Below are 21,834 nucleotides of genomic sequence, written 5' to 3' on the forward strand. Positions count from 1 at the left end.
CTTACTAATGCTTAAATTTCACCAAATTATCCAAGCAGACTTACTGGAAGTGAGTAACTAAGTGTTATCATGTACTACCTTGAGCGATAAATGAGAAAATGGCCTGAGAAATGGCTTTTTGCGTCCCGGATGTGACACCTAAGGAAGTCTTTGTGCTCTAAAAGCGATTCTTGCACGCTAAGTGGAGTTCGATGGGAGCAGTGTTTAGTACTCCTCCAACTACCTTTTACAGCACCTTTGTTATAAAGCCCAAGATTCGAGTAGGTCCGTGATCTCTGCGCACATACTGGATGGGTTTGGACGGTGTGCAATGCACAGTGCACATCTAGTACTATCCTACTTTCTCCATATCAGTAACATTTAGGGCATTCGAAAAGACGTCGCTAACAAAGACCAAGATAAAGAGAAAGAAGGAAAGCGAAGATTAATACGCAATAATAAGGCAACAGAACGAGACAACGATAGTATCGGAAGATGCAAAACATATCCTTTGCATAGTTCAGGAATTTCTAAGCGAAACACTACCATGTCATATTCCAAGTACCAAAACACACTCTAATACGTCACCGGGAAGTGCTGTGCAGGATTGTCGAGCGATTCGTTGAAATCGATACATGCATGTGATTTCGCGCCACACAGTGTTCCGCGGGAATTCGAAACGTTTGAAGTTTCACATTCCCATTTTCGAATGAATTTTGTTCTGAATTATGCGAATCGGTCAGTATTTGTAGTATCACATCATTGTCATTGACTCAACTCATATTTTTATGTTCACATGAAATTTTTCCCTCTCGATGATATTTCCGGAACACTGCGTTCTTCGAAGCTTCTTTCAGATAATCAGATATAGTTGAAATATTACGGATGATCTAACATAATGGTTAGTGTGAACATTCGAGGTGTGGACGTGATGTTCCCATTTTCTCCATATGAATGTCAGTTGGCGTATATGAATAAGGTCATTGAAGCGATTGATATGGTAAGTCTACCTTAACTAGGAACAATTCGTGTTTATTTATGCATTCTGTTGTATTGTTCTGTTTATCTAAACGGACGGCTATTCTGTTGTAAACTTATTCCAGAAATTCGACACAGCTCTAGAATCACCGACTGGAACAGGAAAAACATTGTCGTTGCTTTGTTCAACGTTAGCTTGGCTTCAAAAACAGAAGCTTATGCTTCAAGTGACTTTTCAGGATGTTGCCACCCAGATGGCAACAGGTGTGTTGAATCTACTCCATCCCTAGATTATCGACCCATTATCGATTTTTTTTAAAGAAGTGTTCTACTATTCTATACTGTGGTTGTCCTTACATTTACGAAAGGAGTTAAGGTCCTTCTATAGGGTCCATACCTTCTCTATCTACATTCCTTCCACGAGTTTACTATTGCTCAAGAACTCACAGTCAATTAGCCCAAGTAGTCCGAGAGTTAAATCGAACTATGTACAAAGAGTGAGCTATAAATTTGTGATTCTGTTAGGTAGCTTCAAGAATTTATGGGGTTCTTTCCAGCATCCGGACAACAGTTCTTGGTTCACGAGATCAGCTTTGCATAAACGATAAAGTCAGCAAACAGCCAGATAGTCGATTGAAAGTGAGTTAACCCTATTGAATATTTGACGGTTTCCACTAATGTTTAGCGATTTCTCCAGACAGCAATGTGTCGCAGCCTGGTTTCGAAGCACACCTGCTATTACTACAATACCTGGGATAGTAAGTTAATGATCCTCTCTTCGTCTACCTTATGTTGATATTAGATTTTGTTTTCTTTTTACCGTTTTATGCCTTTATTGCATTTAATCGCATGTATGGTACTTGTTTTGGATGGTTGAAAATCGTTTCACATACCTTCTTATTTGCTGGTACACAGCAAAGAATCCTTGCAGGAGCTTCGCTGGACTATCTTAATGGAATTTTTGCTGTGGAAGGAGGAGTTCCCGATATCGAGGATATGGTCGCAATCGGACAAAAACATAGGTGACTTTTCACCTGTTTCGGTCGTACACGATCGCGTTCTCATCTATTATTTATTCGGTGCTTATTTTATTCCTCCTGTTTCACTACAATGAATAACTTTTCGTATTTAATCTGCATTAAAATAATTCGCAAGGATCCGCGATGATCTCGATAGATTTGTTTTGTTCAGAATTCAGAAAAATTTCTTTTTTTTTTTTGAAATGGTTAATTGATACACTTTATTGGTGGCAAAATCTCCGACATCAACGTTTTCAGCATATGCCCATTCTATCGGTGTCGGCAAATGCAAGAAACAGCTGAATTGGTGCTACTACCGTACAACTACATTATTGATCCTCAACTGAGAAAAATTCATAGGGTTGACTTGTCGGGGAGCATTGTTATATTCGACGAAGCCCACAACCTGGTACTTTTCATATTTATTCCATTTTTCAATTAGAAGTAGCCGAAAATCTACAGGAGAGTGTTTGCGAAGATGTCGTGTCTGTCGAATTTTCGTCAATAAACATAGCTTTAGCTATTGATGAATTGAAAGAAGCTATACATTGTCTGCAGAGTGATACTGAAGAGCTTAGAGCACAGCTGGTAGATAAGTTTACAGTACACTGATAATTTACCGTGATTTCTTACAAAAATTATTTAGTTCTCTTCAGGACAACTCATCACAAGCATTTAGTAGTGGTTTGATCGAAGCAGGAAAACAAAAACAAGGGCCGCCGTTTGAAATCAGCGAAGCAGCGGTTCTTTTGAGTATGTAATCAAGAGCGATCTCGAAAAACTCACTTATATTTTCTGTCATTTTTCAGGTATACTCTTTGAGTTAGAAGTGAAAATAGAGGAAACTTTCAACGATAAAATGGGGCTTAATTTGGAGGGTATTCCTGGAAAGGTATAGACCACAATTCTTGCTTCTTCCTGATTTTAAATCAGTTATATTTCTGCTTCTTTTTTTTTCTTCTTTTTTTCTGCAGGTATTTCCTGGCAGTCGCCTTCTGAAGACGTTTGAGGATGCTGGAATTTCATTCGATAAAGCTGAAGTTTTCACCAAGTTGTTGATGAATGTTGTTGATTATTTTCAAAGGGAAAGTAGGTTTCTCAGCTATTACTCACTTGGATCTTAAACAATTCTGTAACCTTGCTTTTATTATCAGCTGATTCGAAACCTTTATCTGCTGAACGGGGAAAAAATCTGGAACTACTTAGAAACTTTATATCAGTGGTTTACGTCAGCATCTCTAAGGAATCTGCTTTAGCTATCACGAATAAAACGGTGAAATATTACCAATTGGTTTCGCTGTGCCGCAAATCTTGAATACTTTTTAGCACGTCAGAGACATAAAATGTGAAAAAGTTTGCTTGGACACTAACCAAGTTGGACAGCATTTTAAACTTTATATGGTTAAAGAAGAAGGGACATCAACAAAGCCTGCTACTGTAAGTTGAATTGTCGAACTTTTTTTAGGGTGAGAAGGTAATCCTGAAAGCAACTGGAACCTTTTGGTATTTGATAGCAACTGATCAATAATTCTGTTACGGTGGTTGAGGGCTGGTATCCTCAACTATCATCAATTTTTGTAGTGAAATATCAGTTTTCAATACGTTACAAATAGTGGTCCAACCCTGATGCGCTGCCCTATAGCTTTTACTGTGTTTTTTTTAAGACAATTCTGAAATTCTGGTGTTTTACATCGGCGATTGCAATGCGATCATTGAAAATGAATGGTGTAAGGACAATTATTGTTACGAGTGGTACATTGTCTCCTTTGGAGAATTTCACTAGAAATATTGGACTGTGAGTGTTTTCCTTCATCCTGACCACACCGTATTTTTACCTAATAATCAAAGTGGTGGTTTGTCATCTTAGTGAATTTGGGAGCACTTTGGAGAATGGACACGCGGCAAAAAGTAGCCAAGTACTCGCTGGAATTGTCAGCAAATCACCTGTTACTGGATGTGTTCTGAACGGTAGCTTTTCTCAAAGGTATGAATGTCCTGGATATAGTTTTTATTTTTTTTTGCCGAAATACTTCTTCCGTCTTTATTTTAATCTAGTTCTTTATTTAATTTCAAATTTGTTGCACAGGAATCGAAATAGCTATGCTCAAGGTATTGCAGAGTCTATTTTATCGTTAGCGAGTTCTGTTCCCCAAGGTTAATGGATTATTTCTAGAAAATAATCACTAAAGTTTCAAACGAGGTCTGTATTTTGCAGGTATACTTGTGTTTTTCGCGTCGTACAGCCTCATGTACCACTTGATATCAAAGTTCAAGGAAATGAAATGTAGGAAAGGATCATCTAAAAGCTACTATGATTCTATGTTGGAAGCAAAGTCTATTGTGGTAGAGCCCAAACAAAAGGTTAATTGATTTCTTTGTATTCGAAGTGTTTTTTCTTATCGAAAGGTTAGGATATTTCAATTTCCAGAACACCTTATCTCAAATACGACACGAGTTTACTCAAGGTGTACGAAATGGTCATGGTGCTATGTTCTTTGCTGTTTGTAGAGGAAAGGTAAGGGTAAGAAGAGTTGTGACAGAGCAGTTCGTCCTTTCCTAAGAAAGAATTTTTGTTATGGTGGTGTGGTTGTGGTTAAAACTAGATTCAAGAAAGGTAAAGAAAGTGTACTCCATAGGCTTATGGAAGTGCACCATCTTCAGGTCATTTTTATGCGACTACGTACTTTTTTTTGTGAGAGTAAACATTCAGGTCAGCGAAGGAATCGATTTTTCTGATGCAGATTCTAGAGCTGTCTGTGTAGTTGGCATACCATTTCCTCCGTTGATGGATGTTAAAATTTGCCTTAAACGACTGTACATAAATGAATTGGCAGCGATGGATAAAAGTGTATGTCATCCTCAAACGAGTTTTGTGCGCTGCTCACTATTGATGTTGCTTCTACAGGCTCAAAGTTCGGACGAATGGTATGTGACGGAAGGATACCGTGCTGTTAATCAGGCTATTGGACGTGTGTTAAGACATGTGAATGATTTCGGTGTCGTTGCGTTGTTAGACGAGAGGTAGAAATTGCATTCCGGTAAATGTCAACATATATGATATTATTTAATGTAATCTAGCGTTCCCCAGCGACAATCTGTTTTTTTTTTGAAGAAAGATAAATAATGAATACAATTCATTTCGAAAACTCTTTGTACTTTCTAAGGTAAAGAGAAATATTCGCTATTCAATCTGTTCGCATTTCGCTGTCTCCCCTAACATAATCCAGGCAATAGCCACGTGAGTTCTTCAAAAGAGGATTTCTTCCGGAGTGCTTCAAAACTGTCAGTTTAATGAGGAACCGTGTCAGTAATTTATGAGATGATTGAGTGGTCTTTTTTATTGTGAAAATCATCCAGTTTCGTTACAATGCTAAAACTCGACGCAGCTGCCAGCCGTGTTTGAATCTGCGTTTAGGATATCACTTAAGCTTCCTGCTTAGTCCCCTTTAGGGACTGAAGATGGCTGAATGTTCATTCTAAAGCTGCATATTCTGAATGAAGACTGTTAATTTTTGCAACATTGAGAGAAACCCGTCATTTTTGGAACCCAAGACAGCCTTGTAGGGATGTGGAATCAGATTTATCAGGGTTCATTAAATATACTTTAACAATAAAAAAAGAACATTCGGAGTGAGAGCCTTTACTTGTAGCCATTTAATTTCTCCATTTACCTCTTGGAGTTCAGGAATATGATCATTTCGAGATATTAACTAAGCAGTTATGTCCCCGTCTTTGCATCACTTCAGATGTTCATGACTTCAAAAGAAGAAAGAAAAGTGACTTAAAAACAGCTTAGAATATGCTAGTATTTCTTCGAAAAATCTGCTCAATTAAGATTTGCGACAGTACGACGTGAATATTTCCCATCATGGCTAAGAGGCTCCATGAAAGTTTTCAATGATGGATCCGATATGATAGTGGCAACGAACCGATTTTTTGCTGAGCGGAAGATGGAGGTAAAGGTTGGTATATAAGTCAATTTTCTCGTAGAAGTTTCTTTTCTAAAAAAAATTGTGGAATAATTAGTTTCACGCTTAGAAATCCTATGTCACCTTAATGCGCAATGCTAAAAAAGAGAGTGGAGGTGCAGGTGCTATAAGGAAACGGACTAACGCTATGTTGACAACTGATGCGGTTGATAAAGAGTGTGTTTGTACTCTTCTGGTGCTTTCTGTTTTTTTTTGAATTACATTATAAATATGTGTTGCTATAACATCAGGTATGTTCTGGACTATGGGATTTATTCATGTGCGCCTATACGTAAGGAGGAACCAAATACCAAGAAAACGCTTGCGGGATCTGGCAGTCTGCTGTCAATATGTGTAGGATTTTTTTTGCAGTTTGGCTTTGCTCATCTTTCATCTAAATACTACCAATCAGTTTTCATTTTCAAGAAATGCCTTGAAACTAAGTAATCACAGTTTTCCGTGCATATAAAAATGATCTCTTGATCTTCCTTTGAAATATTTCCAACTTTAAGTTTTTTTATGGAGTTCACGAATATTTAGGATGATGAAGTCCCTCGTAGGAGCAAATCACTTCCATTAGTCGACAATTTTGATGTTAGCACAGGGTTGGATCAACCGTCCAGTAGTTCTCAACCGATTAGGAAGAAGTTAAAGTTGAAGGTAAGTTTACATTAAATGTTTTTTGAAACAGTGGTAATTTATGTTACTTAGTTCGAGCATTCAGGCAGAGCTCCTAAAGGTCCTTCACAAATTCAGATAGGAAAAAGGTCGTTGTGGTCTGAGTGATTTTTAGAGAATAATGTCATTTTTTAGAACTATTAGAGGAGTTGTACACTCTTCAAAGTGTTTTGCGACGATAATGAAGAAAAAATGCTTTATTAGTTCACTTTTGAAGGTAGTTCCCAAGTACACCTCCAAATTACACGTCTTCACTCGTTGCTAATAGAAATCTGATCCATTTTTACAATATAATACAATGTTAATAGTGTTTATAATACGGTGCATATTAATGCTCCGCAGCGTCATGTCGAATACGGTGGCGGTGGATCTCTCATTAATGCCACTATCAGTTCCTCATCCGGAGTCTGTCTGAAAAAACAAATGTGCTACTGATGGATTCACATTACTTCTCGTCTAGACGGGTGATTTGACTCAAACAAGCCCCTTTATCTCGTCACGTTTCCTGAAATTGAGATGATTCGGATAGTTGACATAGTGATGAGGAGAATTTCGTTGAGTAACTTGTAGTTTGACTGAGAGTCATTTGTTTGCCACGAGGTATTGGAATGTTTTGATGGATGAGGTTGTTCTGAGAGGGTACAACCTAGTGAAAGTGTACCCATTCTATTTGCATAGCCCTCATATTGTGACTCGTGAGACTTTTCCTGCCGTTTCTTCGAGCGCTGCAAATTCGCAACTCGAACGACGAATCCGAAAGTGACTAAGTAAACGAGATGGATGTTTAGACAAAGTGCAACAACGATCGTGCAGATCGTTGCTGTTAATATAGAGATGGTACCAGCAATTTGGATATTGCACGAGAATGATTGAATTCAGAGGATTTCCGTGTCGTAAGATTTAATAGGGCGAAATCTACTTGAAAAATGTGACTTGGCTAAAGGTTGTGAGATTTTCTCAGACGTACTCGTGGAACAATGAAGGAGTTCTTACTCACCGCTTATTCCGCATAAGTATATGTGCTAGTGTGCTCTCTAATCTTCTATCGCGGATGACTGCTATAAGTGGATTTGCGATGCAATGTACAGAGTAAGCAGCCATTTCTATTCCCATGATCGAGTCAACTTCCTGAAGGGAATTTCGGAAGTTAATTCAGCATTCAGTTGGCATTAGTTGTAAAAGTCTAAAGTTTACTTTGCTGCTTTTCTTCGACTCCCACAAAACCATCATAAGTATGATAATGAATGATAAGCTGTTGAGTAACAACCAAAGTGCTGCTGTCGCCGATTCTTCAAGCATCCGTACACGCTCAGGTTCCTGAATTTGATTTCTACTTGGCAATAGCTGGCAGTAGCAAGAATTTCTTCATGTACATGACGATTTTACATGAACATGCCTTGTACTTTGTGGATACTAAAGCTTTGTTAGATGTTTTCAGTCTGGGCAAATCCATAGCCTCGTTAGCCGCTTAGCGCAGCAATTAGTAGGAATGCCAAAGAAATGTCGCATTTGCATTTGATGCACAACGCCGAACTAAGAAATGGTTGTGTACGGAAGGAACTCACTTGAGATTGCAAGCGACTTCTGCTCAACAGGAGGAGATTCAAAGGATGAACGATGAGGTTGAGCAACAAAAAGACCGAAAGTAGGGCCAGGTGGAACGGCACGGCCAATATAAGCGATCGTGAGGTTCGTACGAGTAGGAAATCTGCGAGAAGTAAAATTGCGACAAGGATCCAACTGCTGGCAAGAAGTCGTGACGATTGGCATCTGCAAGTAGTTCGTAGATCAGATCATTTATGAGACGAATTCTCTAAACTACAAGACATTTGCTTCTTTCTATGAATGAGCATCATTTCCTAACCGTAATTGGCTTCATGAAAGTGGCTATGCGATGAAAAAGGCGACAAGGGAGTAGGAGTAGTGATGGCGGAAATGAACTTATAGAAATATTGTCAAAACATGGAAATTCCCGTTTTATGAAGTTATTTTTGTTACTGAAACACTGGATGAACGTAGTACGCTTTTATTGTGATTTTTTGTGGATATGTTATGGTGATGATATGTGATATGATATGAGTATCCTATGTTTTGCAACATTTTTCTCCACAAGGAAAACCTGTTGTCTGGTTTTCACTCGGTCTTGATATTTCAAGTGAGTCGATGAGAGATTTGGATGCCTCAATCCATCTAAGTGTTGAAAAAGAACCTTTGAATGTTCATTTGCCCTTTGCGCTTCATACTTTGCAAAATTAAAGAGCTTTCAGCGTTGCTGAAATTCACTTCCCTGCATTCTAGAAAAGTGGATTAAGTCATATTCAATCCTAAATGAGAATAGCTGCCCTGTTCATGACAAAATCCTCCGAAATGTGCAAGTTTTCATCTAAGGTCTCCTTTTCACTGCTAATTAGACTGGCTTGCAAAAATTAGTGTGTGCACAACAAAAAGCGTCAGTACTGCCACTATAGAATAGAATTTATTCGCAGAATAGAAGAAAAAGGAGTTTTGCGTGTTGCTTATTTGTGTATTTTTTGGCAATATAGAAGATATATTGTCATGTTAAGTATTTGGAGTTTTGGAAATCTCATGAACATCCGTTTAGAACTTTGTTGACTGGCACATTTTTAAGACAACCTTATTTTGGTTTTGTTGTTAATGTTGTTAAAATTGTTAGTCTTTTTTCTTACGTCTGCAGCCAGAACATTTACTGCTTGTACCCCATTTTTGAAAGAAACGGTGCTTGTAGCGATTTTACACTCTCATTTCTTCAGCAAATTGATAATCCGGTGTGTGCTGGATCTTTAGAAGAAAAATCGCTTGTAACTATAAAGCACAATCTGACTCATGACAGACCATTTTTTAAAGATATATATATATATATATATATATATATATATATAAGTTCGAACGAGAAAAAATTGTGAGGGTAAGCGTTAAGCATCAGTTACGAGAATGCGGACTTCTATGCGCGAAGAGTAACCATATAATGTTGAGAGTGTATGTGATTTCTGAACAAGTCGCAGTCGTGCATATTCCCCAGAGTAAACGTCAGCGTCAAAAAGGTCTTGGTTGACTAAAGTTATTGTTCGTGATTGATTTCACATTATATGAGGATTTTGAGGAGTTCTGAGATGTCAAGGATAGCGCTAATCCTTCGTATGCACATAGAGACAGACACACATGTGGTTAACTTGTTTTCTTGGACACGAGGATAATGTTGTAAACAGGAAAATCGCACGTCGCCTTTCCCACAACTATACAACATGCAGAACTTGAGATTTTTTTTTTTTGAAGTGTTAGAGATATTGACTTTGGAGATAGTTAATAAAAAAGCTCATTACCACAAAATCAAAACATTTTTTATGTTTAAGGAAATGCAAAACAAGATAAAATTTAAGCAATGATTTGGAAGGATCAGTTAGAGAAGTCCACAAACTCACTTAGAGAGATGATAATTATGTCTGGAAAGAGCATGTACAACTCCAATAGTGAGTAGGCTAAGCAGGCTCACAGTTGAATTGAGTAGCACAGCGGCGGCATGAGCTCCAGACTGTTCCACGCTACTCCAGCCATCACCCCACGAACGTAGTCGTTGAACTGTCTCGCCGTTCACTGACATCTGGCAAAACAGCTGTTGTTAGCGCAGTACATCTACAGACGAATATCTGTCTGTAGATATTACTCACAAGATTGTATATGCCGTCGATTGAACAATGGACGACATCCTGGTAAGAGGGTGTAAGGCTGAAGAAAATAGTAACTATCGCTGAAATGCAGTTGCAAAGCCAGAGATTACAGCTAAGTAGATGAGTAGTGGAGTGCAAATGTTTGTCAGATGAGATTGCGACGAGAACTAACAGATTGAATGCGAATATAAGTAAAGCAAGCAAGAAGTTGAATGCTGACGTCCACATGAATGAACTCAGGCGGCAGACACGTTGATGAGGGTACGCTTAGTTGTTACAGGCGTCGAAAAGGTTGCGACGAAGTGTGTGAGCGAGATGAGGGCGTAACGCCAGCGTGGCGACACTGCTCTTTGCGTTTTCGTTGAATTCGCAGTCCTCCTCCAGCCTATCGATCACCAGCCTCGCGCTAGCCTCCTGAGCGTCATGAAGCGGCCGCTCTTAAAATTGTTTCCAATGAGGTTAGCGTGCGTTTTTTGAGTTAACCACCACCACTCTACGCCAGATTATACATAAGTGGACGTTGCGCCCTATGCCCTCTAACTAGTTTTGTCGAAAGTGAAATTGCATTGCGAGAAAGGATATCTAGAATCAAGCTCTCCCATTAATCTTCTCTCTTGTCCCTTATAAATAGGCTTCTTTTTCCAAACCCACACTTCAGGCTAGTCTTGGCTTGGTTGGGAAAGATTGCGCTCATTTTTTTTAGCGACATTGGGTCAGACGTTTTGCATTGAACTCTGTTGAGAGTGACTATAATGAACACTGTTGCCATCTGAGCAAAATATCCCTGTAATTATATCCCGGAAGTTGGGGTTGATTAACTCAGTCCTACAGTTATATGAGATTTGTTGAGCATTTTTCTGCTACTTATGCTAGTCTGTAAAGGATAAACTGAATAAAAATATCAACAAATAATTGGTTATGGATTTTCGGTTTGTCATGTTATTAAAAGTAAGACGAGCGAACATTTGCTTTCTTTGAATCGCTGTTTCTACTCGTAATTTGCAGTGATGAAAGCTTTGAATGATATTTTTTTCTTCTCTCTAAGACTTGAAATGAGATTCCAGGGTTTATTGCATATCTATTCGATGTTTCTTAGCAGCGCATAGGAGCTTAATATTCTAAAATTTAATCTTTTTATGTCGAACTTTTGCTGTAGAACATCTATCAGTCAGCATGAAAAATAATGAAAATGAATTAACCGTTTTTGGGATGTTGATAATCTCATTATTTACTAATATAGGAAGTATATCAATTCTCTTAAGAAATACCCTAATAATTTTGAGTGAAAGCTCATAGAGGATGTTCAAAGAACCAGTCCTATTAAGGGAGAGGTTGCTGTGGAGGAAAGGATGGCTTGCGATTAACAACTTATCCGAGGTGGTCAGATATGACATCTTTCGTTGAAGTTTCTGTCATAGATGGACTCAAAAGTGCTAAACCTTTTTTTTCGCATTAAAGGCCCCACGAGTCTGAGGTGGTACGGATTTCATATACGGTGCAGTATTCATATACGGGATCGTAGATTAAGAAGAGAGGTGATTCCGTCCATTTCTTCCTAATTGCCGTAAAAAACGGCTCGGATGATACGGCTTCGAGCGTCCCGCCGCGCTATTTTCCACAATGAGTTCGATTGGAGCGCGCCAGCCTTCTGCACGCGCCGCATCTTCCGGGCCGTTTTTTTACGGCAATTAACAAGAAATGGACGGAATCACCCCCACTCCATAGTCTACGATCCCGTATACGAATACATGGAATCCGTACCACCTCAGATTCGTGGTTTGATGCCTTTAACTCATTCTCAAGTAGGTGTACGCTCCACGAGGATGTCAAATTCGCTTTTAAAGTGCTTTTTTTTGGCGATTGGAGTAGATGTCTTCTGTAAACAAAGGAGATCGGTCGCAGTTTTAGGCACTTGTTGTTGTATAAAAGGTTCATTAGGAAACCACGTTGAGAATGACATCAAAATAAAAAATTTTTAATGGTAAAGAATTGTTGAGTTTTCACACAACATTCAGCTCCGTGGAGTTTGCATTTAGCTATAGGAGTCGATACAAGTTCAAGACCAAGTGCGAGTCCTTTCAGCCGTTTTTATTTATTTGTAGGAAAAATTTCCTAGAAATAAATAAAAATGGCTGGAAATGGAATGAAAACTAAAAATGAAGAACTCTAATCGTAAATGTGGTATTGGTAAAGGAATGGGATATTCGAAGTTGGATTTCCTTGTTTTAGCGCACTCTAAACAATCCTTATGATGAGTCGAATGCGATTCTACAGAAAAAGTCCTCGTCACTACCATTCTGCTACGAACAGGCGTCATCAATCACTCCTAAACAATTCTTTGAACTTGTAAGTTATTCCTGAAAGTTCCGAAATGCTTTCTTTGGTTTCTTATACTCTTTATCATAGCTAACAAAAATCAACAAATGTAAGGATGTAGCCGTCTTGATGAAACAATTCTCTACTGGGGGAATCACTTTCGCAGAGCTTCTCAAACATTTGGAGGAGATATTATTACCTGACTTTCCACAAGTTTTCCTTGGTGAGCTCTTCGGAAAATTTCATGATTTTGATTTTTTGTATAGGTATTTTGCTTTTTTTTTACCAATCATTTCTATTTATATAGTTGTTAATTCCTTTTTATTGTAATGCAATAACTATTACAGGCTGTTGTTCTGTCATAGAGAATGTGGAGCAGAAGCAAATCCTGCTACAACGAGCACTAGCTTTGAGTTTAAAATTTTGAGTACATTTCAATACTAAGATATTCAAATTTGATATTTTTATGTGTTTGCGTTCTTTTTGTGAAGTCAGAATATTGCCGGGTGTACTTACTGGTAAATTTGTTACTATATAAATTACTAGCATGACCTAGCCCTATGTAGTAGTACTTGTGTAATCACTATAACGTCTTGCTTTGGGATGTTATTCTCCTGGAATCTTTCGACATAACACTTCCTGTTCTTTCTTTTCCTATTGTCGTTGTATGTTTCCCTGGCAAATGTCGGTCTAATTGTTGGTGATTGTAGGAACCTTGCTCACGAAGTTATTCAGATAGCGTTCATAGTGTGCATTTATGTGAAGGTGAAGTAAAATAAAAAAAGTAAGAAATTTACAAACTCGAGAGGAAAGGAGCAGGAAATGAGTTCTTTCAAAAAAAAAAAAAAAGCTAACCAGTCGAGGAAAATATTAGCACACGACAGAGCGAAATGAGTAACGAAAAAACTTCGATGTGAAAAAAATTCTATTGGTAGCCAGAAGAGATAAATGAGTGTGGGAGGACAAGAACCCGATGAAGGTCGATGGTCTACTAAGGCTCTACTAAGGCTCACTCAGAATTCTACATTCTTAAAAATTATAACATCAAAGAGATCAAAGGTGTTCAGAATGACTACTTTATTTTAAAAAAAGTGTTCTAAATGTCATATGCAGACCGCTCTTGTCCCTATATTGTTAGAGAGAACTGAAGCAATGAAATATGTCGAGTTCAACGTAATCTGAGGTTGTGAGAAGAAGACGTGAGCACCTCAACATTAACTCATTCTAGTGACTCGGCATATCCTTTGTGGAGGCTAAACGCCATTCTCCCACATAGCAAACTAGGACGGATTTAGATTTTAAATACTTTCATAAAAGTTCTTGCGCGAGCGCAAAAACCCTCTGAGTGCTATGTAGGTCTTCCTTAGTTATTTGTAGTATGTGGAGAAGAAAATCTAATTTACTGTCATGGAAAGTACTTTCAGGAGAAACTTACAGTAAATCCTGAAATCATCAGAAAAATGCTGCAAATAGCATTTGTAAATGTAGAAATACTGGACGAGTCACTAGACTTGAAAAAAATTTGTATAAAAGAGGTAGGGAACATGTCATTATGAGTCGTTTCGAACAGAATGCCGAGTCGGACGTGTGTCAGCAGCTGTGATTTCAAGCGCAGTACTCACGAATTTAATGATCTAACCGGTCAAAAAATGATTATTGCTGTAAACTTTTCAGGGGTAAACTATTGTTTATTATTGTCGAAAAAAACCTTAACAATACTTCGAGGAACATAGCAACAGTGTTCAATCTTTGGCCAAAAAGAGATGTCGAACTGTCGATACACTTGAAGATAAAAAAATTTCGGAATTGCCAGAGCAAAATCCACATTTTAGGTCGGACAGGATACTGTACCCGTCAGTGTGAACAAATAAATATTCTTTCAGCAGTTTTTCCAGAGATAAATTAATGTAAATATGAATGTGAGAGGAATCAGTATGTAGCGTTTCAGGTCATAGGTGACTCCTTGGGTAGTGGAATTTACACAAATATAGAAGTATGGCCACGCACCTAATTAAAGACAACATACCTCAAATCTGACGAATATGGGATATCGTTGGGAAAATGTAGATTTTGGGGAGTAGATTATGAGGACAAGCGGGATCGCGCTCGACTCCCCCTAATTGTGCTGAAAAACGGCGAGGGAGACGGGCTTTCCGACCGTTTGTTCCTACGACGTGCATTAGAACACCCCACGCTCCGCCCTTGTACACGCACCGTTTACTTCAGCAGCCTATTAAGCTAGCTTTACGTGAATAGGCTGCTGAAGAGACTTAATTGATTTTCGTCCGCTCGCTCGCGAACGCGGCGCTTGTAAAAGGCTGACGCGATGATTGCCTTCGCGTCCGTCACCTTTCACATAATTTCATGCTGTTTTATATATGTGTTAGGTGTTAATTTCGGTGTATATTGTCTACATTGAAAAATTTAATGTGCAATTATAAATTTGATAGTTTCTGTCAAGAAGAGTTTTTTTTTTGCTCGGGATCCGTACCCGTCGTACTACCAAAAAACGGAACACACACCTTTATAGCACTGTTAGATTCGCCGGATTTGAGATGCTCGACGTATGATATAAATTCGTTATTTCCTAGAGAGCCTTAACGGATTTATCAAAAAATCTAGGAATCATTTATTCATTCATACACCGCAAATGATGGTTTCTTTTACTCGGCAGTACATTTCCCCTTTTCTATTCGATCAAGGGTTCTTCAAACCTTAAGCTTTCACTGAAAAGATTTGTTCTTAACGCAGCTGTGAATTGTACTACTTTTAGAGTTGTTGTCAAAGCGAATGATTTGAATCTCGATTTTCGACTGGTTACTGGAAATGTCAGGTTGAGGAACGGACCTCTCGGCACGGCACCCATTCTATGATAATTTATGTCAAGTAGTAGAGAAGATGTTATACTACAAAGGATTTTTTTTCTGGAAACTTTCCAAATATTGTAAAGCAGAAGTAGTTTGCTCCGAATATCGTGTGTTAACAAAAGACACAATTGCAGAAAAAAACTTATTAATTAAATACTTAAAGGCATCATCCCATGAATCTGGGTTGGTACGGGTTTCAAGCGGGTAATGTCTATATGGGGTCGTAGATTGTAGGGAGGAGGGTGATTCCGTTCATTTCCCCCTCTATCAGTGTAAACGGACGACCGGAACGCTGCTTCATACGACGACTCCTGTGGCAATGTATAGCGTTTGCGTCCCGTCCCCTCTGTGATTCGTCGAAAACCCATTTAAACGAATCGCAGGTGGGGCGGGGCGGAAACGTTGTGCATTGCAACGGAAGCCGTCATAAGGAACAGCGTTTAGGTCGTCGTTACACTGATACAGGGAGAGGTGAGCCTCTTTCCCACAATCTACGACTTCATATAGGTATTATCCGCCTGAATCCCGCACAACCCCAGATTCGTGAGGTGATGCCTTTAAAATGTATCTGAAAAGACCCAAATCCTGTAGTTGCAGCGTCTGTATCCGACCAGAGCGTCCTGCTTATCATTTTTCGAGTCATCGATTAACAGTTGCCAATCCTCAATCGCATTCCTTTCATTCCACATCCACTTGTCCAGGAAAAAAACTCAGTTTCGAAAATCTAAACATACGCTTGGGCTTAATGGATGAAGTACTCTTTCACTGCAGTGTGTTCCTGCAAAATCGCTAGGACAGAGACATTTGTTGCAGTTACGAGGCTGTTGGTATCCTTCGTTTTCGCATTTTGGTGTATCAACACCTCGGCATCATTCTGAAAGAAACACGCAATATTCCTGAAATGTTAGATGTCGTACCAGACTAGTAGTATTTGGTTGGAATTAATCCTAATAAATTTTTCTTGGACCAACTTTTACATTTGTAGCGAATATGGACGGCACGTAAATAATCAAATGATATCGTCTCCGACGAGGCGGTCTTCGTGAAATATTTACCCACGGGGTCAAGCGTTATTGTAGTATTGGTCACGGCACCACTGTAAAATCTGCCATATTTTTTTCTCTTGTATGTAAAGCGCTTCGCACCACACTTTTCTCTTCAGTCAATTTTTTGTACTGGGCTTCAATGTCTTGCTGGATGTCCTCAGTCTGTTCCCTTAAAAATTTAATGCCACTCTCCGCTGCCGCTGACCAAAACAGAGCCATTCTTACTTTATAACTTTCTATTAGGTTCACGGTTTTTTTCTTATCTCGTTCAGTTGTCGCAATGATTTTCGAGGCCATGTTTTTGAACTCATCGTAGATCTCTACGACTTGGTTGACATTTCGTTTTTGAATGTGAGTGGAATTCCTGTATTGTTCTGACATGTTTTTTTTTTCAATAAAGTTAGCATTTTCACCTCCAAAAGATCCTCATTACTCATTGCTAACATTGGCCTTGTTGGCGTACGTGCATGCGATGAGGATTATGGATAAGAGTATAATCCTCAAGCCAAGTGTGTAGAGTATAAAACTTTTACAATGTTCTACCCACCGATGCTTTCATTTATCGAAGTAAAAATTATTATCTAGAATTTTGGGATGTTTTTGGAACAATGTAATATCAAGATTGAGGAACATTGTTATTATGTATGTATTGTACAAAACTATTAAACAATTATTACAACTATAATTGTATTTTTATTATTGTATTACTACACAAAAGATCAATGGATATATCTATCTATGTATTTCGTATCAAAATCAAAAACAATATCTCGAATGTAGGTTAAGGATTTGTGGAACAAAATAGCTGGTACCGTGGCTGATAAAGATTTCTGCCAATACTCGATTGTTTTTAATTTCGTTAGTGAATTTCCTATAAAAACTAGAAAAGTTGTCGTACAGAAATGTACTCAATTTCTGTATGTGTGCTGTATAGCTGGGTTATATGAGTTTGGATTAACTTTCTTTTCCGCTGCACGCGCTCGGATCCCTGCGAAACCCAACTGATGTGGGATAATTGTTGCTTTTATGTACTTTGATTTCTCTTGTATATGAACGATTAATCCCACTATCACGGATATCTATCACGTAACGATAGTTTCAGGTAATGAACACAATTTCGATGTGTTACGGTAGTTTACGATCCAGCCATCGAAACCGTTTTTGTAGTAAGTTTGTGATGTATTTCTTTTCAATTATGAAACAAGTACCATATGCGTACCGTAGTAACCTCTTCTCTAATTAAACACGGATACGTAGGTCTTATGATTAAAGAAAAAAAAATTGGTGACCCCTGTGCCTGAAGACTTTCGCTTCTAGAGGGATTCAGAAGAAATTCTAACTAGCTTCTCTTTGGTAGTAAACAAAGATTCGAAAGCTGTTCGCAGTTACCACAACGAAAATCCGAAACAACGCTATGGATCTGAGAAACAAATAGGTTTAGATCTCTAGACTGATCAGTTTACCCTACTACACGACTCTTTACACCCGTACGAGCGGAAAAATATAAGTATAACGTAGTTGCCTTTAAAGACAGAAGAATCAAAGGTTTGTGCTAAAATTAGTTTAAGATTCTGGTTGATATCTTTTTATTCTTTAAAGTAAGATTAAAGTAAAGTAAAGATAAAGTTATCTTTTTATTCGTAGGAGCGTTGAAATCAATGTTACCATCTTATCTTTTATTTCATCAATTATAATTGTGTTGAGAGTTGCTTCGCAGGCCAAACTGATGAAACGGGAGCTCCTTATTCAATGGATTTGGAATTTCCAGAAAGTGCTACTCCGGAAGAACTAACATCGAACATTTCTCACAACGCTGCCTTCAAACATTTTGTTTACTCCTTTCTTCAAAGGCAATATACCACGAATCTGAAGTGGTGGGGATTTCAAGTGGAATATCCGTATACAGGGTCGTAAATTATGGAGACGGAGGTAGTTCCGCTCATCTCGTCCTGCATCACTGTGAACAGCCGCCTCCAGAATGCTGTTTTGTACGATGCCATCTACTGCAACGCTCCACCCCTTGCGCCGCCTCCGCCCTGAGATTCGTCAAAAATCAATTCGGACTGAACCGATAGGCAGTAAGGGACGTTATGCGTGCAAAGGTGGCGCGCTGCAATAGAAGGCAAAAGGCAATCGTACAAAGCAGCATTCAGGGGCCGGCTGCTTGCAGTGATTCAGGGAGAGATGAGCGGAACCACCCCGGCCTCCATTATCTACGACCCCGTAAACGGATACTCCACCTGAAATCCGCACCAACCCAGATTCGTGGTATGCTGCCTTTAAGCAATTTCCCTCTCACATCATAATATCAGCATGGTCACTGAGCTCTTTTGCAAAGCACAGCTCGTTGCTTGTTCATGGGTCTTCAGATGCCCCTTCTTCTTATACCAACGTCAGCGCTTTTCTCAATAATCAGGTTATAACGGACTTCAAGGGAGGACCAAACCTTATGGAAGCCCATATAACACCAAATTTACTTTAAGGTGAACCAGACAATTTTTACTTTAGTTTCCAAAGGTTGGACTTTATTACAGAGAGGGAGGCGGCTTTGCTAACTTTCAACGACTAGCTCCTACGTTAGCTTTTCTTTTTATGAAAAAAAAAATCAAGAACCATAAGGAGGCGGTAATTGCTTTTCTGTCCCCGCTGTATTCCCAAATTCTGTGCCATATAAACAAAGCCAGATGAGATGAGTTTTTTTCCATCTTCTAAACAAAGAGTCCCTCTAAATACGGTCCTTTTTGTCCAACGAGGAATTCAAGACACAACTGTTCCGAAAGTCAAAAAGTAGACGTATACTCGTCGTTTGCCTTTCCATCAACACGAGAAAACTGGAAAATTCAACTACAACCAATATTTTTAGAACAGTTGCAATGGCTACATTTTTTTTTTACGAACACAATTAGTACTGCAAAACCGGGAAATCGGTGTTTTACTGTCCAAACGGATTATTTCTGTACAAAGCGAGAATTCCCCTTTTTTGTTGGATAACCTAAAAAACCCTGCTGGTTTTCATTATCGAATGAAACAGTGTGCATAAAACATTAGAAAAAAATTGTACTACGGGTGGGTATGGAAGGTCATGTGATAGAAGATTACATTATTTCAGCTGTCGTTCACTTGAAATCCTCTCAAACATGTAGGGTGTAATAATCATACTGATGAAATTTGGTGATTATTTTGTTCTTAGATAAAAGCGCATATGCGCCAATGCCACGAAAATGAAATGAATATGAATATGAATATGTATTGATCAACATATCTATCCACCTGTATTCAGTAAGTGCTGGGTCTTGGCTCGTCTAAATTTCCACTACAGCTTCATTGGAGAAAAGTGGACTGATTTAGGATTTATTTTCAAAGCTAATGGTTTGAGACTCGATTTTCGTCTTCTCAGGGGACTGAAAATGTCAGGATGAGGAGTATATAGATCTCTCGCTACCCATTCTGTAATAATTTTCGTCAAGTGAGTGGAAGAGGAAATCTTAGACTACGAAAGATATTTTCGCGAGAACTTTCCAAATATTATAAAGTAGAAGATTTTGCTGGAAAGGTAGTGTTTCAGCAAGAGATATAGTTAGAAAATAAGCTCATTAAATATATCTTTAAATTATATGCGAACCGACTCGAATCCAGTAGTTGCAGCGTGAGTACCTGTCCACGACGTGGGCCTTATCGTTTTTCAACTCATTGATTAACGGTTGCCAATCCTCAGTCGCATTCCTTTCATTCTCATATCCACATGGCTAGGAAAAGCAGCAATTTCCCCGACTTTTAATGCCTACGTCTTCACAAGTAAAATTAAGTACTCTCAGGAGAATTTCGGCTTTATCCATTTTTATGAGAACTCCTGCACGGTAACTTCATGTCTCCAGTTACGTAATTCAGCTGATTCCTGTGAAATTTTAGTTCACGTCCTTCTTTAATACCGACGTTTTTTCTGCTACTGCTTCTGACGTATTCCTCAGAAACCAAAGTGTCTGGCAAGAAAAATGAAATTCTGCTTAGCGTCTTTGAATGCTCCTCCGAATGGCTGATGCTAGAAGTTTTCGGATTCAGCGCAGTGAGAAAGAGGGCATTTTAAGCTCTTCCCGAAGCGAATTAATGATCAGAGGCGCTGCAACTTGAGTGGAAGGCAGTAAAATTAGTGGGGTCGAGTATGCGATGCATTTCGACAGGAACAGCCGGACTATGGTCGTGAGCGACAGCGATAGCGTGCGATATTAAACCCCCTTCAGGAATACCACTTACTCGGAATTCCGTCTGAAAGTCCTCTAACGAATTGTGTGATGTTCTTCGTCTCCCTGAGGAGAATTGAAGCCACTAGGTAACCCTTGCGTAACCCTTTGAACGAAAAAGTGTGTAACGTGTAGAAGTCTTCTAAAAGTGTCGTTAATATTTTTATTTGTTACGTACATACCTGCACACGAGTGGAAAATAAAGCTTACAATCTCTGTAGTTTTTCTACTCCACACTATAGTTAGAAAGTGAGACTTTGGAGCAGGTGAAGTAGACTGCAAGAACAAATGAACAATTGCTGAGAAGATCACAAACCATAGAGAATCACAAAATAAATAAAGGATTCCACATAAACGATCTACTAATTTCATAACTGCATGATCATTGAAAGAGTTATCATGCAGTGGTGAAACAATTAGTAAGATAAGCTGTCTTTGTACAGTACAACCTGTGTGTCTAAATTAACAACTACAACTGAACAATGAAAGTTTCATCCCAAAAAAATAATCTTCAAACATTGATTGAGTGGTGTTTGGTTTCAAACCCTTTATAAACCTCGCATCGAGTATTCTTTTCATCCTGAATAATTTTCACTTTCTAGTTTCAGCAATAGCTCTCCACCGAAAGTGGAACCTTATATACATAACCTCTTCTTTAGTATAGCATCTACATACCCTTTTCTTAGCTGTGTTTCTCCATAGAAATTCATTCAAGGATAAGTAGGACACGCTGTTTTTTTGCTGACGATTCAAAATGAATAGACGCACTGTCCTGCCTTCAGACAATATAATTGTCATTCTGAAAAACTGTGTTGCATTTGTACAGATCCAGGATAGTTGTTCGCTGGCATCGCTTCCGGTCGAAATATAGTAAAAAAAGTGCATAATTAATCACAGAAGAATATTAGGAAACATCGTACTGACACGAATAGAGTGTAAAAGACAACTTCATCGCGTATACGACTTACATTGTATATAATTAGCTGGAATCTCGAATAAAACCATTCGGATCGCTTTACTTGCAAATGATAGCATTAAATAAGATGAGCAAAGATGCCT

The 21,834-nt window shown here is 38.6% G+C and overlaps 2 protein-coding genes across 4 annotated transcripts; one reads left to right on the forward strand and one right to left on the reverse strand.

Moving 5' to 3' along the window:
* Positions 1-877: 877 nt before the first annotated feature.
* RB195_021609 (uncharacterized protein) lies at positions 878-13,051 on the forward strand (the record flags this gene model as incomplete). 3 transcript variants are annotated; one of them, XM_064208449.1, is made up of 27 exons in its annotated part: positions 878-979; positions 1,083-1,221; positions 1,346-1,454; positions 1,515-1,596; positions 1,655-1,715; positions 1,889-1,979; positions 2,235-2,385; positions 2,439-2,564; positions 2,633-2,729; positions 2,786-2,868; positions 2,951-3,065; positions 3,131-3,249; positions 3,303-3,413; positions 3,641-3,771; positions 3,844-3,960; positions 4,063-4,130; positions 4,192-4,337; positions 4,405-4,491; positions 4,687-4,824; positions 4,882-4,997; positions 5,812-5,938; positions 6,015-6,121; positions 6,196-6,298; positions 6,485-6,604; positions 12,538-12,654; positions 12,715-12,847; positions 12,972-13,051. In XM_064208449.1, 27 exons carry the CDS (start codon positions 878-880, stop codon positions 13,049-13,051), a joined length of 2,976 nt encoding a protein of 991 aa, XP_064064328.1. The 3 variants fall into 3 exon arrangements, with proteins under 3 accessions (XP_064064328.1, XP_064064329.1, XP_064064330.1); XM_064208447.1 differs by lacking the exons at positions 12,538-12,654; positions 12,715-12,847; positions 12,972-13,051 and adding an exon at positions 6,669-6,704; XM_064208448.1 differs by lacking the exons at positions 878-979; positions 1,083-1,221; positions 1,346-1,454; ... (19 more) ...; positions 6,196-6,298; positions 6,485-6,604 and adding an exon at positions 10,336-10,350.
* Positions 6,967-10,241, reverse strand: RB195_021610 (uncharacterized protein; the record flags this gene model as incomplete). The annotated part of the gene is made up of 5 exons (XM_013435065.2): positions 6,967-7,033; positions 7,620-7,750; positions 7,817-7,939; positions 8,188-8,392; positions 10,063-10,241. 5 exons carry the CDS (start codon positions 10,239-10,241, stop codon positions 6,967-6,969), a joined length of 705 nt encoding a protein of 234 aa, XP_013290519.1.
* Positions 13,052-21,834: the final 8,783 nt, after the last annotated feature.

Source organism: Necator americanus, chromosome X (assembly GCF_031761385.1).
Source record: "Necator americanus strain Aroian chromosome X, whole genome shotgun sequence".
In the NCBI taxonomy this organism is placed as follows: domain Eukaryota; kingdom Metazoa; phylum Nematoda; class Chromadorea; order Rhabditida; family Ancylostomatidae; genus Necator; species Necator americanus.